Genomic DNA, 12,305 nt, shown 5'->3' with positions numbered 1-12,305 from the left:
TCCTGCCTCGTTAAGATCTCCCGTTTGGGAACACTTCGGCTGCGCGGTGTGGAGGATGGAGGTTTGCCGACATTGTTCAGCAGCGGTAAGGCATGCTTCTGCCAACAGGTCAAACATGCTAACCCTTTTGAAGCGGCACCACCCTCAAGTAAACATCGCTTCAACAAAGATAAAGACGAGCAAACAGCTCCCACCTCTTACTGCCAAGTTAGCCAGGCTGGGGGGGGGGGGGGAAGAACAGTTAATCTGAAGCTGAGTTGACTTGAAACTGTTTAATGTTGCACTTTTAATATGTAGAAGAAAAGTTTATTCATTTTATTTAATCCGAGCAACAACTTGAGGCAGTTTAATGTTGATTAATGTGGACCCCGACTTAAACAAGTGAAAAACTTATTCGGGTGTTACCATTTAGTGGTCAATTGTATGGAATATGTACTATACTGTGCAATCTACTAATAAAAGTCTCAATCAATCAATTGAAAAAAGCACTTTATATGTAGAAAAGTTTTGTTAAGAAACCATTCTGAGCCTTATCTTATTTAGTTTTTATTTAATATACCCCGGTATGTTGACCACATTAACCCTGGCAATGAACCCTGTGTGTATATGTATGTTATGCCATTGTTTACAAATTTGGTAAATAAATAACCAAAACATTTATATTTTGTTGTTTTCTTACTGTACCAAAAATGAACCGAACCGTGACCTCTAAACCGAGGTACGTACCGAACCGATTTTTTTGTGTACCGTTACACCCCTAGTAAAACCTGTTGGAATTTGTTAAGATTGGTAATAACAGTTTTAAAAATGGCGTTTTGTAGGCGGTCTTATTTACGTGGCTCACCTTCGACAGCGTGTGTCCCGTGAAAAATAGTCCAACCGGAACTCTTAATAACTAAAGTTCCTTGGGTGAATAATGTAAACTCACTAAACCGGTATGTTTTAGCGCTTTCATGGCGAGTTTACTGACAGATATAAGTAAGAATTTTACACTACTTTATATTAGAAATGGCAACAGCGGAGGTTGAATGTCCCATAACAAGAAGATAGAGGAAAAAGAAGAAGCTTATCGATTACGGCGTAGTCACGGACTACAAAGGCAGAGGCGTGCAAATTTTCAGGACTTATGCAGATCCCAAATACGGATCAGCAGTTACCAGAGGCTAAGAAAAAATGATTTTGCATAATATTGCGAAACAAAACGCCAGATAATGTCTTACCTTACACACAGACCATAATAATACTCATATGTTGAAGCACAGTACTATCCATCAAGCGGTGCGACTTCATAGCTTACCAAAGTCGTACTAAAACCTTTTGATAGACTTTTGAGCGCCGTGTGTAACGTTCTATATTTTCAATGGAACATATAAAATGTTGGTGTTTACTTGAGTCATATTGTACTCTACACATATCTCTGTGACTGCCGTTTACTGGTCACACTCATCATTTCACCATGTACCAAATACAATAGCTTCAAGGTCTGTAAGCACAACCACAATGATTCCGTACATTAGGCGCACTGTCGAATTTTGAGAAAATTAAAAGATTTTAGGTGCGCCTTATAGTCCGAAAAATACGGTAATTTATTCTGGGGGCTACATTATATTATTACTGTAATTTGATTTCAAGTAAAAAAATATATTTTCAAGATGTGGCGGTGATAAAAATGATCCGCCACATTCAATTGCATTAAGGGGAAACCCTAAACAGTGCAGTGCAGCCCTTTGAGACATTTGTGATTGAGGGCTATAGAAGTATGCTTTGATTGATTTATTGATTGATGATTATGTCCGCTGTGGTGTATGAGATGAGGTAAGAAGCAGAGTCACAATGTCATCTACTGTATAGATTTGGTACAGGAAGCTACAGCAGGGTTCGTATGGGTGCTTAAAAACCTTGAAAATGCTTGGATTTTAATGTGTTTTCAAGGGGCGGTATAGCTTGGTTGGTAGAGTGGCCGTGCCAGCAACTTGAGGGTTGCAGGTTCGATCTCCGCTTCCGCCATCCTAGTCACTACCATTGTGTCCTTGGGCAAGACACTTTACTCACCTGCTCCCAGTGCCACCCACACTGGTTTAAATGTAACATAGATATTGGGTTTCACTATGTAAAAGCGTGTTGAGTCACTAGAGAAAAGCGCTATATAAATATAATTCACTTCACTTTTCACTTCAAGGTTTGAAAAATGCTTGAATTTTGGGTGAAGTGCTTGTAAATGCTTGGACATGTTCATCATATTTCTCGGCAGTCTGACTCAATAGGCTAATTATAAAATGGAAAAAAAAAACATTTTCATAAAAATGAAAGCTACACGCTTGATCTGTTGTCTTTGCACAAGCCCTTACATTAGGTTGTTGTCATGCCAGAGCCGCATATACAGCTTTGTGTCACCCCCAAGAGGACAGTGGTGCATCGGTCCATCATGCCGGGAGGTTGTCCTTTTAATGAACATTGGATGGAAAATGACAAATACAAACTTTCCATAAAACGTGCACCAAATCCACGTGTAGCCTGTTGCAAAGTATGAAAAAATGTAATCCAGCGTTTCGCAATGGGAGAGTCGGCTTTCTCGAGTCATATCATAGAGATTACTAGCCCTACAATTTAACAAATGTTAGCTAAAGTTTTGTTTTCTAACCTTTTGGTACATGTTAGACCTAAACTTTGAGATCAAACGCTAAATTACATGTTAGTTACGGACATTTATTACGAGCTATGAAAGGAAAAAAGCGAGCGTTTGTCAATGATAAATTATAATGTTAAGAACTTCCCTCAACTAAAAATCGATTTGTTATCATAGCCACAGTTATAAGGCTAGATATGCTTAATGAAAGGTACTGAGGTGTTGTGAAACAAACAAAATATTTTCCTTTAATTTATTATCCTTATATTAATGTGGGACAGTTTTGTTAATAAATGAGTAAAATTGACATTTTGAGGGTGCGTGTATTTATATCACATTATGCAGTTTACAAGCGCAAATACGTTTTGAATCAATTCGTGCTGTTCGATGTCATTGAGTGCTGTAAGTAAAAAAAAAGAACACAATTTTTTAAAAGCAACACAAATGGAGACACGATTGTAAACACCAATGACATTGAATAGTCTACAGAAACTGCTTAATTTTCTATGCCCCACATTCAGTTAATGATAACTGCTGGTTCAATGTTAGGCTTAGGTTTTAGCAGATTTTCCGTATTTTTCCTACGGACAGCATTTGGTGACCTCAAACAACAAGGCTATGGATTGATTCACACTCGTTTTCACCTTTTGAAGGGTACTGGAAAAGCTGGATAATGTATCTTTAAAGTCCTTAAAAAGTGCTTGAATTTGGCAATGGAAAAGGTGTACAAACCTGTACAAAGACATGCCATTATAATGTGTTAAAGAGTGAATGGGAACACGGCCAATCAAAAAAAAAACATCTTTGTGTGCTGCCCCAAATTTAATAATGGTAAACACTGCTTAGTATCTCGAGCGTTGGCATAGTTACATGTTTAATGAATAAATTGAACACATTGTGTAAGGTCCAACACAATCTGTTTCAGGTTGCTGGTGACCGTCATTTGTGTGTGTTCTAAAACTGTTTTAGGAACGAATAAAAAGACAAAAAATGAAGTTGTTGCCATCATCACACATTTATAATCTGTACAGATTATTTTTTATCTAACATTTGAATATATAGTGTGCACTCGAACATTTTTTGCTGAATCACGCATATAACAAAAACTGTCCTCTTTTCATTCCAGCATGACCAACGCCTGCCACAGGAAGTGTGTGCCGCCGCATTACAAAGAGGCAGAGCTGACAAAGGGCGAGAGCGTGTGCCTGGACCGCTGTGTGGCCAAGTACCTGGACCTCCACGAGAGGCTGGGCCGCAAGCTGACCGAGCTCTCGGTCCAAGATGAGGAGATGATGAGGAAAGCGGCGGTGGGCAGCGGATAAAGAAAGACAAGTTAAAGACTCAATGAAATAACAGCATGGGGAAAATGAGCTTGTGTGGTTTCTTTTAAACATTGGAAGTGAAGGTGATGCTGGAAAAACCTGTTGGCTGCACTTGGTGTCCAAATTAAGGACGCTTTAAACCCCATCATAAAATTACCAACATGTCTGGATATGGACTCATATTCCAGGATGTGTTCTTCTTTGTTTCAGAGTGCTTCAAATGTCAAGCTGGTATTAGAAAGAAATGTATTGTTGTTTTGTGCAGTAACACCTCGGTTTACATATGCCCCACTTTTCGTACTTTTTAGGCAGAAACTTTTCGGTTGTCATATCATTGTGTCCAAACTAAGAATCCACATGGTGACACAGTTTTTTTTTTTTCTTAATGAACACGACTGCAAAATAATCCATTATGGGGCCAAAGAAAGTTGCGAGTGCCAGCACTCTGTTAAAGAAGGTGAGAAACACTGTTCGGAAACACTTGGAGCAAAGTACGAAGTCCTTGTATCTCTCCACTCATCGGCAACAAGTGTTTTCAATAAAGGTAACATTTATGTTAAATGTATACATTTCTTTCATCATTTATATGTTTTCAACATTGTTTTCTACATATAAAAACTGCATGTGTTTGGTGTTAATGTGATATCTGGAACAGATTAGTTGGATTTAATATTTTTTATTACCTTGCTTATGTTTTTGTCTAACTTTTGGGGGATTTTTATTGATTAAAACCGAGGTATTAATGTATTGTATTTTACAAACCTTACAATTGTTACGTCATGCACTGAATTGTTTATTCATGATTATAAATGGATGGATGGATGTATGATTTGACAAACAATATTATTCAACATGGATTTTAATCTTTGGTCATTCTTGTCCTCATGTTGTTTATGCAAGCTGCACATGAAACCAAGCTGAGGCGCTTCCTTGTTGACTTGAATAAACATTTTCATTATTTGAACAGTATATTTGATCATAATCTTTATCGGATATTGAATCTGTCATTGCCGACAATAAAACAGTGCGTGTACCTTTTAAGACAAGCACCAACAACAGATGGGGCGGAAGTGAGGAAAAGTCACTTTCGGTTCCCCGCGAAACTACTTTTATTAAACATGTTCTTCTTTATGTAAAAGCAGAAGTTTAGTTCGCCACTGAGAGTTTTGAGACACGGTGGATACTATTCTACACGTTTTGTCCCACGACGGAAAGCGCGCGGTAAGTCATTCAATATTAGCTCGATTAAAAGTCACTTAAGTATATTTGGTATGGATAAGAGTGAAATAAGACTGGTGTTTGTGGCGTTTGCCCCGGAAAGTAAACGTTTAATGTGACAGATTTCAACCTGTTTGCTTTGTTTTTTAGCAAACATAACCGACTTGTATCTTCCAAATACACAATCAAATCAATGAAAAAACAAATTTACAACATGACCTACAGCAATAAGATATTGCTTAATTCAGAACGACTGACCTAGTTAATCAAAATACTTACGTATTTACATAACCCTGTGCGGCGAAAAGTAGCCTAGCCAGCACGGTTGCCAGATGTAAAATACACATTCTCGTACCGGAAGTTGAAAATTATTGTACATACCTTTAAGAGAACCATATTCTACAATAACATACTCTTATGATGCTTTGCCTTTTAAATCACCTTATTCGAAGCACTGTTGGAAAACAATGTCCCCACTTGGACACACGAGGCAACGCACACCATCAGCAGCGTTGCCAGACGCACGATAATATATTTATTTGTACAATCGTTATTTCACCAAATCTAATGTAACATGAATTTCACATTTCAATCCTTCCATCATTTTTTTTTACACGCTGCCTCTTTACAAACAAGTGGGGGCGCTGTTTGCCAGTGGCAGCGTTTTTCTAACATCGGCATTCAAGGTACACCTGCATTAGTGTTATATTGTGCGGTGCATTATAAAGATGACAAGAGTCCTGCTGTGTCTTAGTACCGTTTATTCAGGCTGCATGTAGGAAATACAACATAAGTAAACACACGTGACGCAGGGATATGTTATAAGTGAGGGCACCGTGGCTTCCACAGGGTGGCGCAGTATGTCAATGCAACCACTCTGTAACATCTCCCTTCCTTTAGTAAAGTATCCACACTGGAACAATGCTGCTTGTAAATCAACTGTAGACCATCAACATACTAGTAACACCAGATTCAACTTCAGATAGCAATACCTGGTTCAACATCCAAATATCAGATATCAAATATATAGCAATAGAACGTAACACTACATAGTAGCAGGATAAGAACCATTTCTCTGATGATGCAATTGTTGATAACTGAAGTGTTGCTATCAACCAACTCCCCCCCCCTCCACATCCCACACCCCGGATTGTAAATAATGTAAATAATTCTATGTATATACTCTGATGATTATCTTGTATGATGACTGTATTATGATGATAGTATATATCTGCATCATGAATCAATTTAAGTGTACCCCGACTTAAACAAGTTGAAAAACCTATTCGGGTGTTTCCATTTAGTGGTCAATTGTACGGAATATGTACTGCACTGTGCAATCTACTAATAAAAGTTTCAATCAGTCAATCAATCGCCTGTCATCAAATCACAATCAATCAAAAAATCTTTTTTTTTTTAAATTGTTACGACACTCACTTTTTTTTAAATTATTTTTTTTAATTCAACAAAATTCACAGTCCATGTGTGTTTGAAAGTGCAAACAGTCCTTGCATGTTTTATTCGAGTGTATGTCAGTGTGTGTGTGTGTGTGTGTGTGTGTGTGTGTGTGTGTGTGTGTGTGTGTCACAGTCAGTCCATGTGTGACCTAGAGGTCAAGTCTGTCAGGAGGCTTAATCAGCCTCCTACTCCGGGAGAAAGTCCCTGTAGCACACGGCGCGGTGTGTCTCTGGTCTGCGGAGAAGACAGGGGCAGGTGAAGACCTTGGAGACTCCCCAGCACCGCCAACACTGTCTCTGTTGCCACCTCCACTCGCAGGCTGCTCTGGGGTCAATTCTGGTCAAGCCGACGGTTGGGCAGGTGTTGCCTCAGCAGGTCAAAGATCAATTCTGTTGCGTCAATATTTGGTCCCCTCTACGTCGACCAGATAGGACCGGAGTCCCAACTGCTGCAGGCACACCCCTCGCCTCCATCTGCCCGTCCTGTCTCCCGGGAGCAGCTTCATCCTGACGGGCTGGCCGACGTTCAGCTCCGGCAGATCCCTTGCCGATTTGTCATACACTAACTTTTCCGCCTGATGCTTCCCCCTCAGCTTGTCGGAAACCCCTGTGATGACTTGAGGTGCAAGGAGCTGGTCGGCCACCGGAAGAAGTATTCTCAGCCTTCGTGACATAAGCCGCTGTGCTGGGCTGCAATGCATGCCCTTAGTGGGCGTGCTTCGCCAATGCAGAATGGCCTTCCAGGGGTCCTCTTTGGCACGGTCAGCCTTTTTGCACAAGCCTTTCACAATCTTTACTGCTGACTCTGCTTTGCCATTAGCTTTTGGGTGCCGCGGTGAGGACATGACGTGTTCGAAGCCCCACTCCCTTGCAAATGCCCGGAATTCACTGCACGCAAACTGGCTTCCCCCATCCGAAATGGCTCGGTCCGGGACGCCATAATGTGCAAACTGTGCCTTGATTCGTCGAATTGTGGGGTCGGCCGACAAGTCAGGGAGCAGGTCGATCTCCCAGAAGTCAGAGTAGTGGCCCACCACGAGCAAAAAGTTCTGTGCTGCGTAGCTGTACAAGTCCATGCTTACCAGCTGCCATGGACGTTTGGGGAGCGGGTGTGACATCATGGTCTCCTTTTGTTGTTCGTGCGCATATTCGTTACACACAGAGCACTGCTGTACATAGTCTTTGACTTCCCCTTGCATGCCGGGCCAGTACAATGTATCGTGGGCATGTCTGTAGCATGCTTCGCCACCCACATGATTGTAGTGGATCCTCCTCAGCATTTCCGGACGTATGGCTTTCGGAATGATGACACGCTGGCTCCTGAAAAGCACACCATCCTGTGCGCTTATTTCATCTCTGATGGCCCAGTAGTCCCTGATGAGTACGGGGGCCTCCTCTTTGTGTTCTGGCCATCCCTGCAGTACGACTGCCTTGAGCGTTTGGAAACACACATCCTCCTCTGTGTGTACTCGGATCTGTGCCAGGCGTTGGCTGCTGACATTGAGGTAGCCTGCCTGCTGAATGGCCGCTGCGTCACACTGCTCCTGTTGCATGCTGCAGACCATTTCTCGTCGGTACAGTGTGTCTGTTTTCCGTGGCGGGGTGGTGGCTCTACTAAGCGTGTCACTTACGTACATTTCAGGGCCTGGCTTGTACACCACCGTAAGGCAGTAATTCTGAAATGTCAGGAGCATGCTCTGTAGGCGCTTGGGCGCGCTGAGGAGGGGCTTACTGAAGATGGACACTAAAGGGCGGTGGTCGGTCTCTGCTGTCACATCACCCCGTCCATATAGGTATTAGTGGAAGCGTTGACAGGCGAACACGATGCTCAGGCACTCCTTTTTTATCTGTGCGTAGTTTTGTTCCGTCTGGGTCAGGGTGCGGGAGGCAAAAGTGACAGGCAGCCCTTCCTGTAGCAGACAGCAGCCCAGGCCTGTCTGACTGGAGTCGCTCTGTATGGTGACTGGCTTGATGGCGTCATAATAACGCAAAACCGCTACTGCTGTGACCAGTGTCTTAATTTCCTTCATGGCAGCATCATGTTTTGGCAGCCAGTGCCACATCACGTCTTTGTCTAGCAGCCTCCTCAATGGTTCACATACCTCTGACAGGCGGGGCATAAATCTGGAAAGATAGTTCACAAAGCCAACACACCGCTGGACCCCTTTAGCGTCTGTGGGGTTCGGCATGTCCAGAACTGCCCTGACCTTGTCAGGGTCAGCCTTGAGGCCCTAGGCGGACAGTATGTGGCAGTGGAAAAGGAGTCCTTCACTCGGAACTGCACATTTTTCAGGCTCAGCCTGAGCTTAACTTCTCTGCATCTGTCCATCAGGGAAAGGAGGTTTGTGTCATGGTCGCGGTTGGCCTCATCGTCCGTATCCCTGCAGCCAACTATGAGGATATTATCGGCTATGGGCTCAATCCCGGTTAATCCATCTAGAAGTTCATGTTGCTTTCTCTGGTACAGTTCCGGAGCAACTGACACACCAAAGGGGAGCTTCAGTCACCGTTTTCTGCCCCATGGTGTCCAGAACGTTGTCATCAGGCTGCTCTCCTCATCCAGTCGGCACTGCAGGAATGCATCACGCGCATCCACCAGCGTGAATATACGTGCCTTTGGCAGCTTGTACAACACGTCATCTAAAGTGGGCATGAGGTAGTGGGACTGTTTTTTTCACTATGACCAGATTGCTGATCCAGTCTGTGGGCTGTGTGACTGTGGTTAAGTGTCCATCCTTTTCGTATCGATCGAGCTGTGCTTTAACAGCTGCCTTGAGGGCCACTGGAACATTCCTGGGGGTACACTGCACAGGCGCCACACTGCTGTCCAGCTCAAAGTGAACATCACCAGGCAGGGACTCAACTGTGCTGGTGAACACGTCGTGGTATGTGTTGATGAGACGCTCTTTGATCAGGTGTCCCATCCTGCAGTGTTCCACTTTATTTAGCTCCTCAGGAATGGTGAATCGTATCAGGCCCAGTCTCTCACATGTCTCCCCTGAAAGCAAGGGCCTCTGGCCTGTATGCACAACCTCAAAGTCCAGCTTGTGTGTTCTGCCCCTAATGACACACTGTGTGCTGTACAACCCCAACGAGTTCATCCACTCACTGTTGTACAGCTTCAATCTGGTGAGAATCTTCTGAAGAGGCGTTCTGGGCGCCAGTCTCATCTTGTTCTTCATGCTAATCACATTGCAGGTGGCTCCAGAGTCGAGCTGGCACCTCTGGACCCCCTGTTGCAGTGGCAGATTGACAAACCACTTCTTCCCTTGCGTGTTCACAGCTCCCACGCTCTCTGCTGTGTACACATCTCTCTCATCTCCATCGCTGTCCTCCTGTTCCCCTGTCGACGGGTCATCCACAGCGTTCAACTGGCGTGCGTTCTGACCCCTCTTCTTGCATACTTTAACAAAATGGTTGGCAGTGCCACAAGAGCGGCAGGATTTACCAAATGCAGGGCACTGATCTCGCCCACGTTTGTACATTGTGCCACAGTAATTGCATTCCACTGTCCGTCATGCCCTGGAGCTGTGAACTGGTGTTGGTGGGCTCAGATGGCCTACCGGCAGACCTGCGTCCATATCTTATCAAAAGAGAAGTGTGGGATACTTCTCTTGTTACCTTATTTGTATTTATCCATCCATCCATCTTCTGCCGCTTATTCCCTTCGGGGTCGCAGGGGCGCTGGAGCATATCTCAGCTACAATCGGGCGGAAGGCGGGGTACACCCTGGACAAGTCGCCACCTCATCTCATTTGTATTTATCTTTATTAAATGTATTTATATTATCATTTGGTGCAGCCGAGCCGTAGCAGAAGGGGATAGAAAGAGAAAAAAAAGAAGACAGAGGGGGAAATTGTTGGGACAAGAGGGGGATAAGACAGAGAGACAAAAACAACAACAGCAAACAGAACAATAACAACAACAACAACAACAACAATAGAGCAACATCAGCAAATACGATATGTACAAATATGATGGTAAAAGTGATAGCAAAGAAGCAGTTAGCGAAATAAATAATAATACAGAAATGACAATGAGTATTATTACACTACAAATGGAGCAATACCAATACCAATAGAAAGAGCGCTATTGATAATGAACAATACCAATAATTTACCTCTATTATCAACAATACAGTTATTCAAATTCAAAAATACATATATGTAATGATAACTAGAGATACAAAAGAAAGCAGAAAAATGGAGGGGAAGAAAGAGAAGCAACCTATATTAACCTTGTAGATTGTTATAGTAACAATAGGTTAAGCTTTGTCAGTGTGCCTGTGTTATCCAGTTTACCCAAGGTTAACAACGTTAATTTATGTTTGATGAAACGTGATTATGTGCATGAGTGTATGTATGTATATGTACTTTGAGTATGTAGGTATGTATTGTATTTGTGTATGTATGTGGGAGCATAGGTACCTATGTATGTATGTATGTATGTATGAATAACGGTGTGAATGTGAGTATATGTGTTTTTGTATGTACAATATATTTGACTCCCAGTGTGTGTGGGAGCCAGAGTATGGCCCCAGCTACCCAGAGAGCCCAATCCACAAACAGCAGGTGTGGCTCCAAGGGAACCAGGGATCACCGGCCCCACACAGCCAGGCCGGCCAGCGACAGGAACCCCAGAGGCCCACCGTGCCGCCTGGAAGAGCCATCAGCAGGCCGTAGACAGACGCGCCCGGCAGAGGACAAGGCACGGGAGAAGCAGGGGACGCCAAGCCTCAAGCCAGTGAGAGACCACACCCCACACGGGCAGAAAGGCGGGACGCCCTGCCAGGGGGGCGGGGGGAGACAACCCGCAACTGGACGAGTAGACCGCCCCTGCCCTAACAGTAACCGGGCCCCCACGAGCCCATCCCCCCACCCCCGGAGAGCACGGCACGGCCCGCCCCAGGCCACCAGCACAGGGCCAAGGCAACCACCGACCCCACCCGCCGGGACCCCAACGATGGAGATGGAAAAACCAGCAACCGCCCTGTCGAATATATATATATATATATATATATATATATATTTTAAAAAATAGTAATAAAATAACAATAATAATAGTTATATATACAAAAAACAATTAAAAGAAGATCACAGACATGCTGACACACAAGGTCACTTGCAGCTGGCTGACTTGCAGCACCTCGGAATACCTTGCAGCACCAAGCTACTACCATAGACATGGGGACAAGACCCCGCAGGCCCCAACCAAGACGGGCACCCGGAAGGGATGGACGGTGGGACCCAGGAGCTCCAGACACGCAGCCCGGATCAGTAGCCTGAGGCGCCGACCCCTAGAGGCTAGAGCGTACCGCCACAAATATACATATATATATATATATATATATATATATATATATATATATATATATATATATATATATATATATATATATATATATATATATATATATATATATATATATATATATAATAGGGGTGTAACGGTACACAAAAATTTTGGTTTGGTACGTACCTCGGTTCAGAGGTAACGGTTCGGTTCATTTTCGGTACAGTAAGAAAACAACAAAATATACATTTTTTGGCTATTTATTTACCAAATGTGTAAACAATGGCTTTATCCTTTTAACATTGGGAACACTATAATAATTCTGCCCACGTTAATCAACATTAAACTGCCTCAAGTTGTTGCTCAGATTAAATAAAATGACAAAACTTT

The 12,305-nt window shown here is 43.2% G+C and overlaps 2 protein-coding genes across 4 annotated transcripts in view; both read left to right on the top strand.

Moving 5' to 3' along the window:
* Positions 1-4,513, top strand: part of timm10 (translocase of inner mitochondrial membrane 10 homolog (yeast)) — a 10,281-nt gene extending 5,768 nt beyond the window's left edge. For both annotated transcript variants that reach the window (XM_061977069.1, XM_061977068.1), the window contains one exon: positions 3,753-4,513. In XM_061977069.1, the coding sequence (XP_061833053.1) occupies positions 3,753-3,948 (196 nt within the window). In that variant the 3' untranslated portion in view covers positions 3,949-4,513. The remainder of the gene's footprint in view (positions 1-3,752) is intronic.
* A 164-nt stretch (positions 4,514-4,677) lies between these two features.
* The window catches only part of unc93b1 (unc-93 homolog B1, TLR signaling regulator), a 43,141-nt gene continuing 35,513 nt past the window's right edge, over positions 4,678-12,305 (top strand). For both annotated transcript variants that reach the window (XM_061977067.1, XM_061977066.1), the window contains exon 1: positions 4,678-5,169. The gene's annotated coding sequence lies outside the window, so the exon portion shown is untranslated. The remainder of the gene's footprint in view (positions 5,170-12,305) is intronic.

This window comes from Nerophis lumbriciformis, linkage group LG16 (assembly GCF_033978685.3).
Source record: "Nerophis lumbriciformis linkage group LG16, RoL_Nlum_v2.1, whole genome shotgun sequence".
Lineage (NCBI taxonomy): Eukaryota > Metazoa > Chordata > Actinopteri > Syngnathiformes > Syngnathidae > Nerophis > Nerophis lumbriciformis.
The sequence above is the reverse complement of the archived record's forward strand: the minus strand, read 5'-3'. Positions and strand labels throughout refer to the sequence as shown.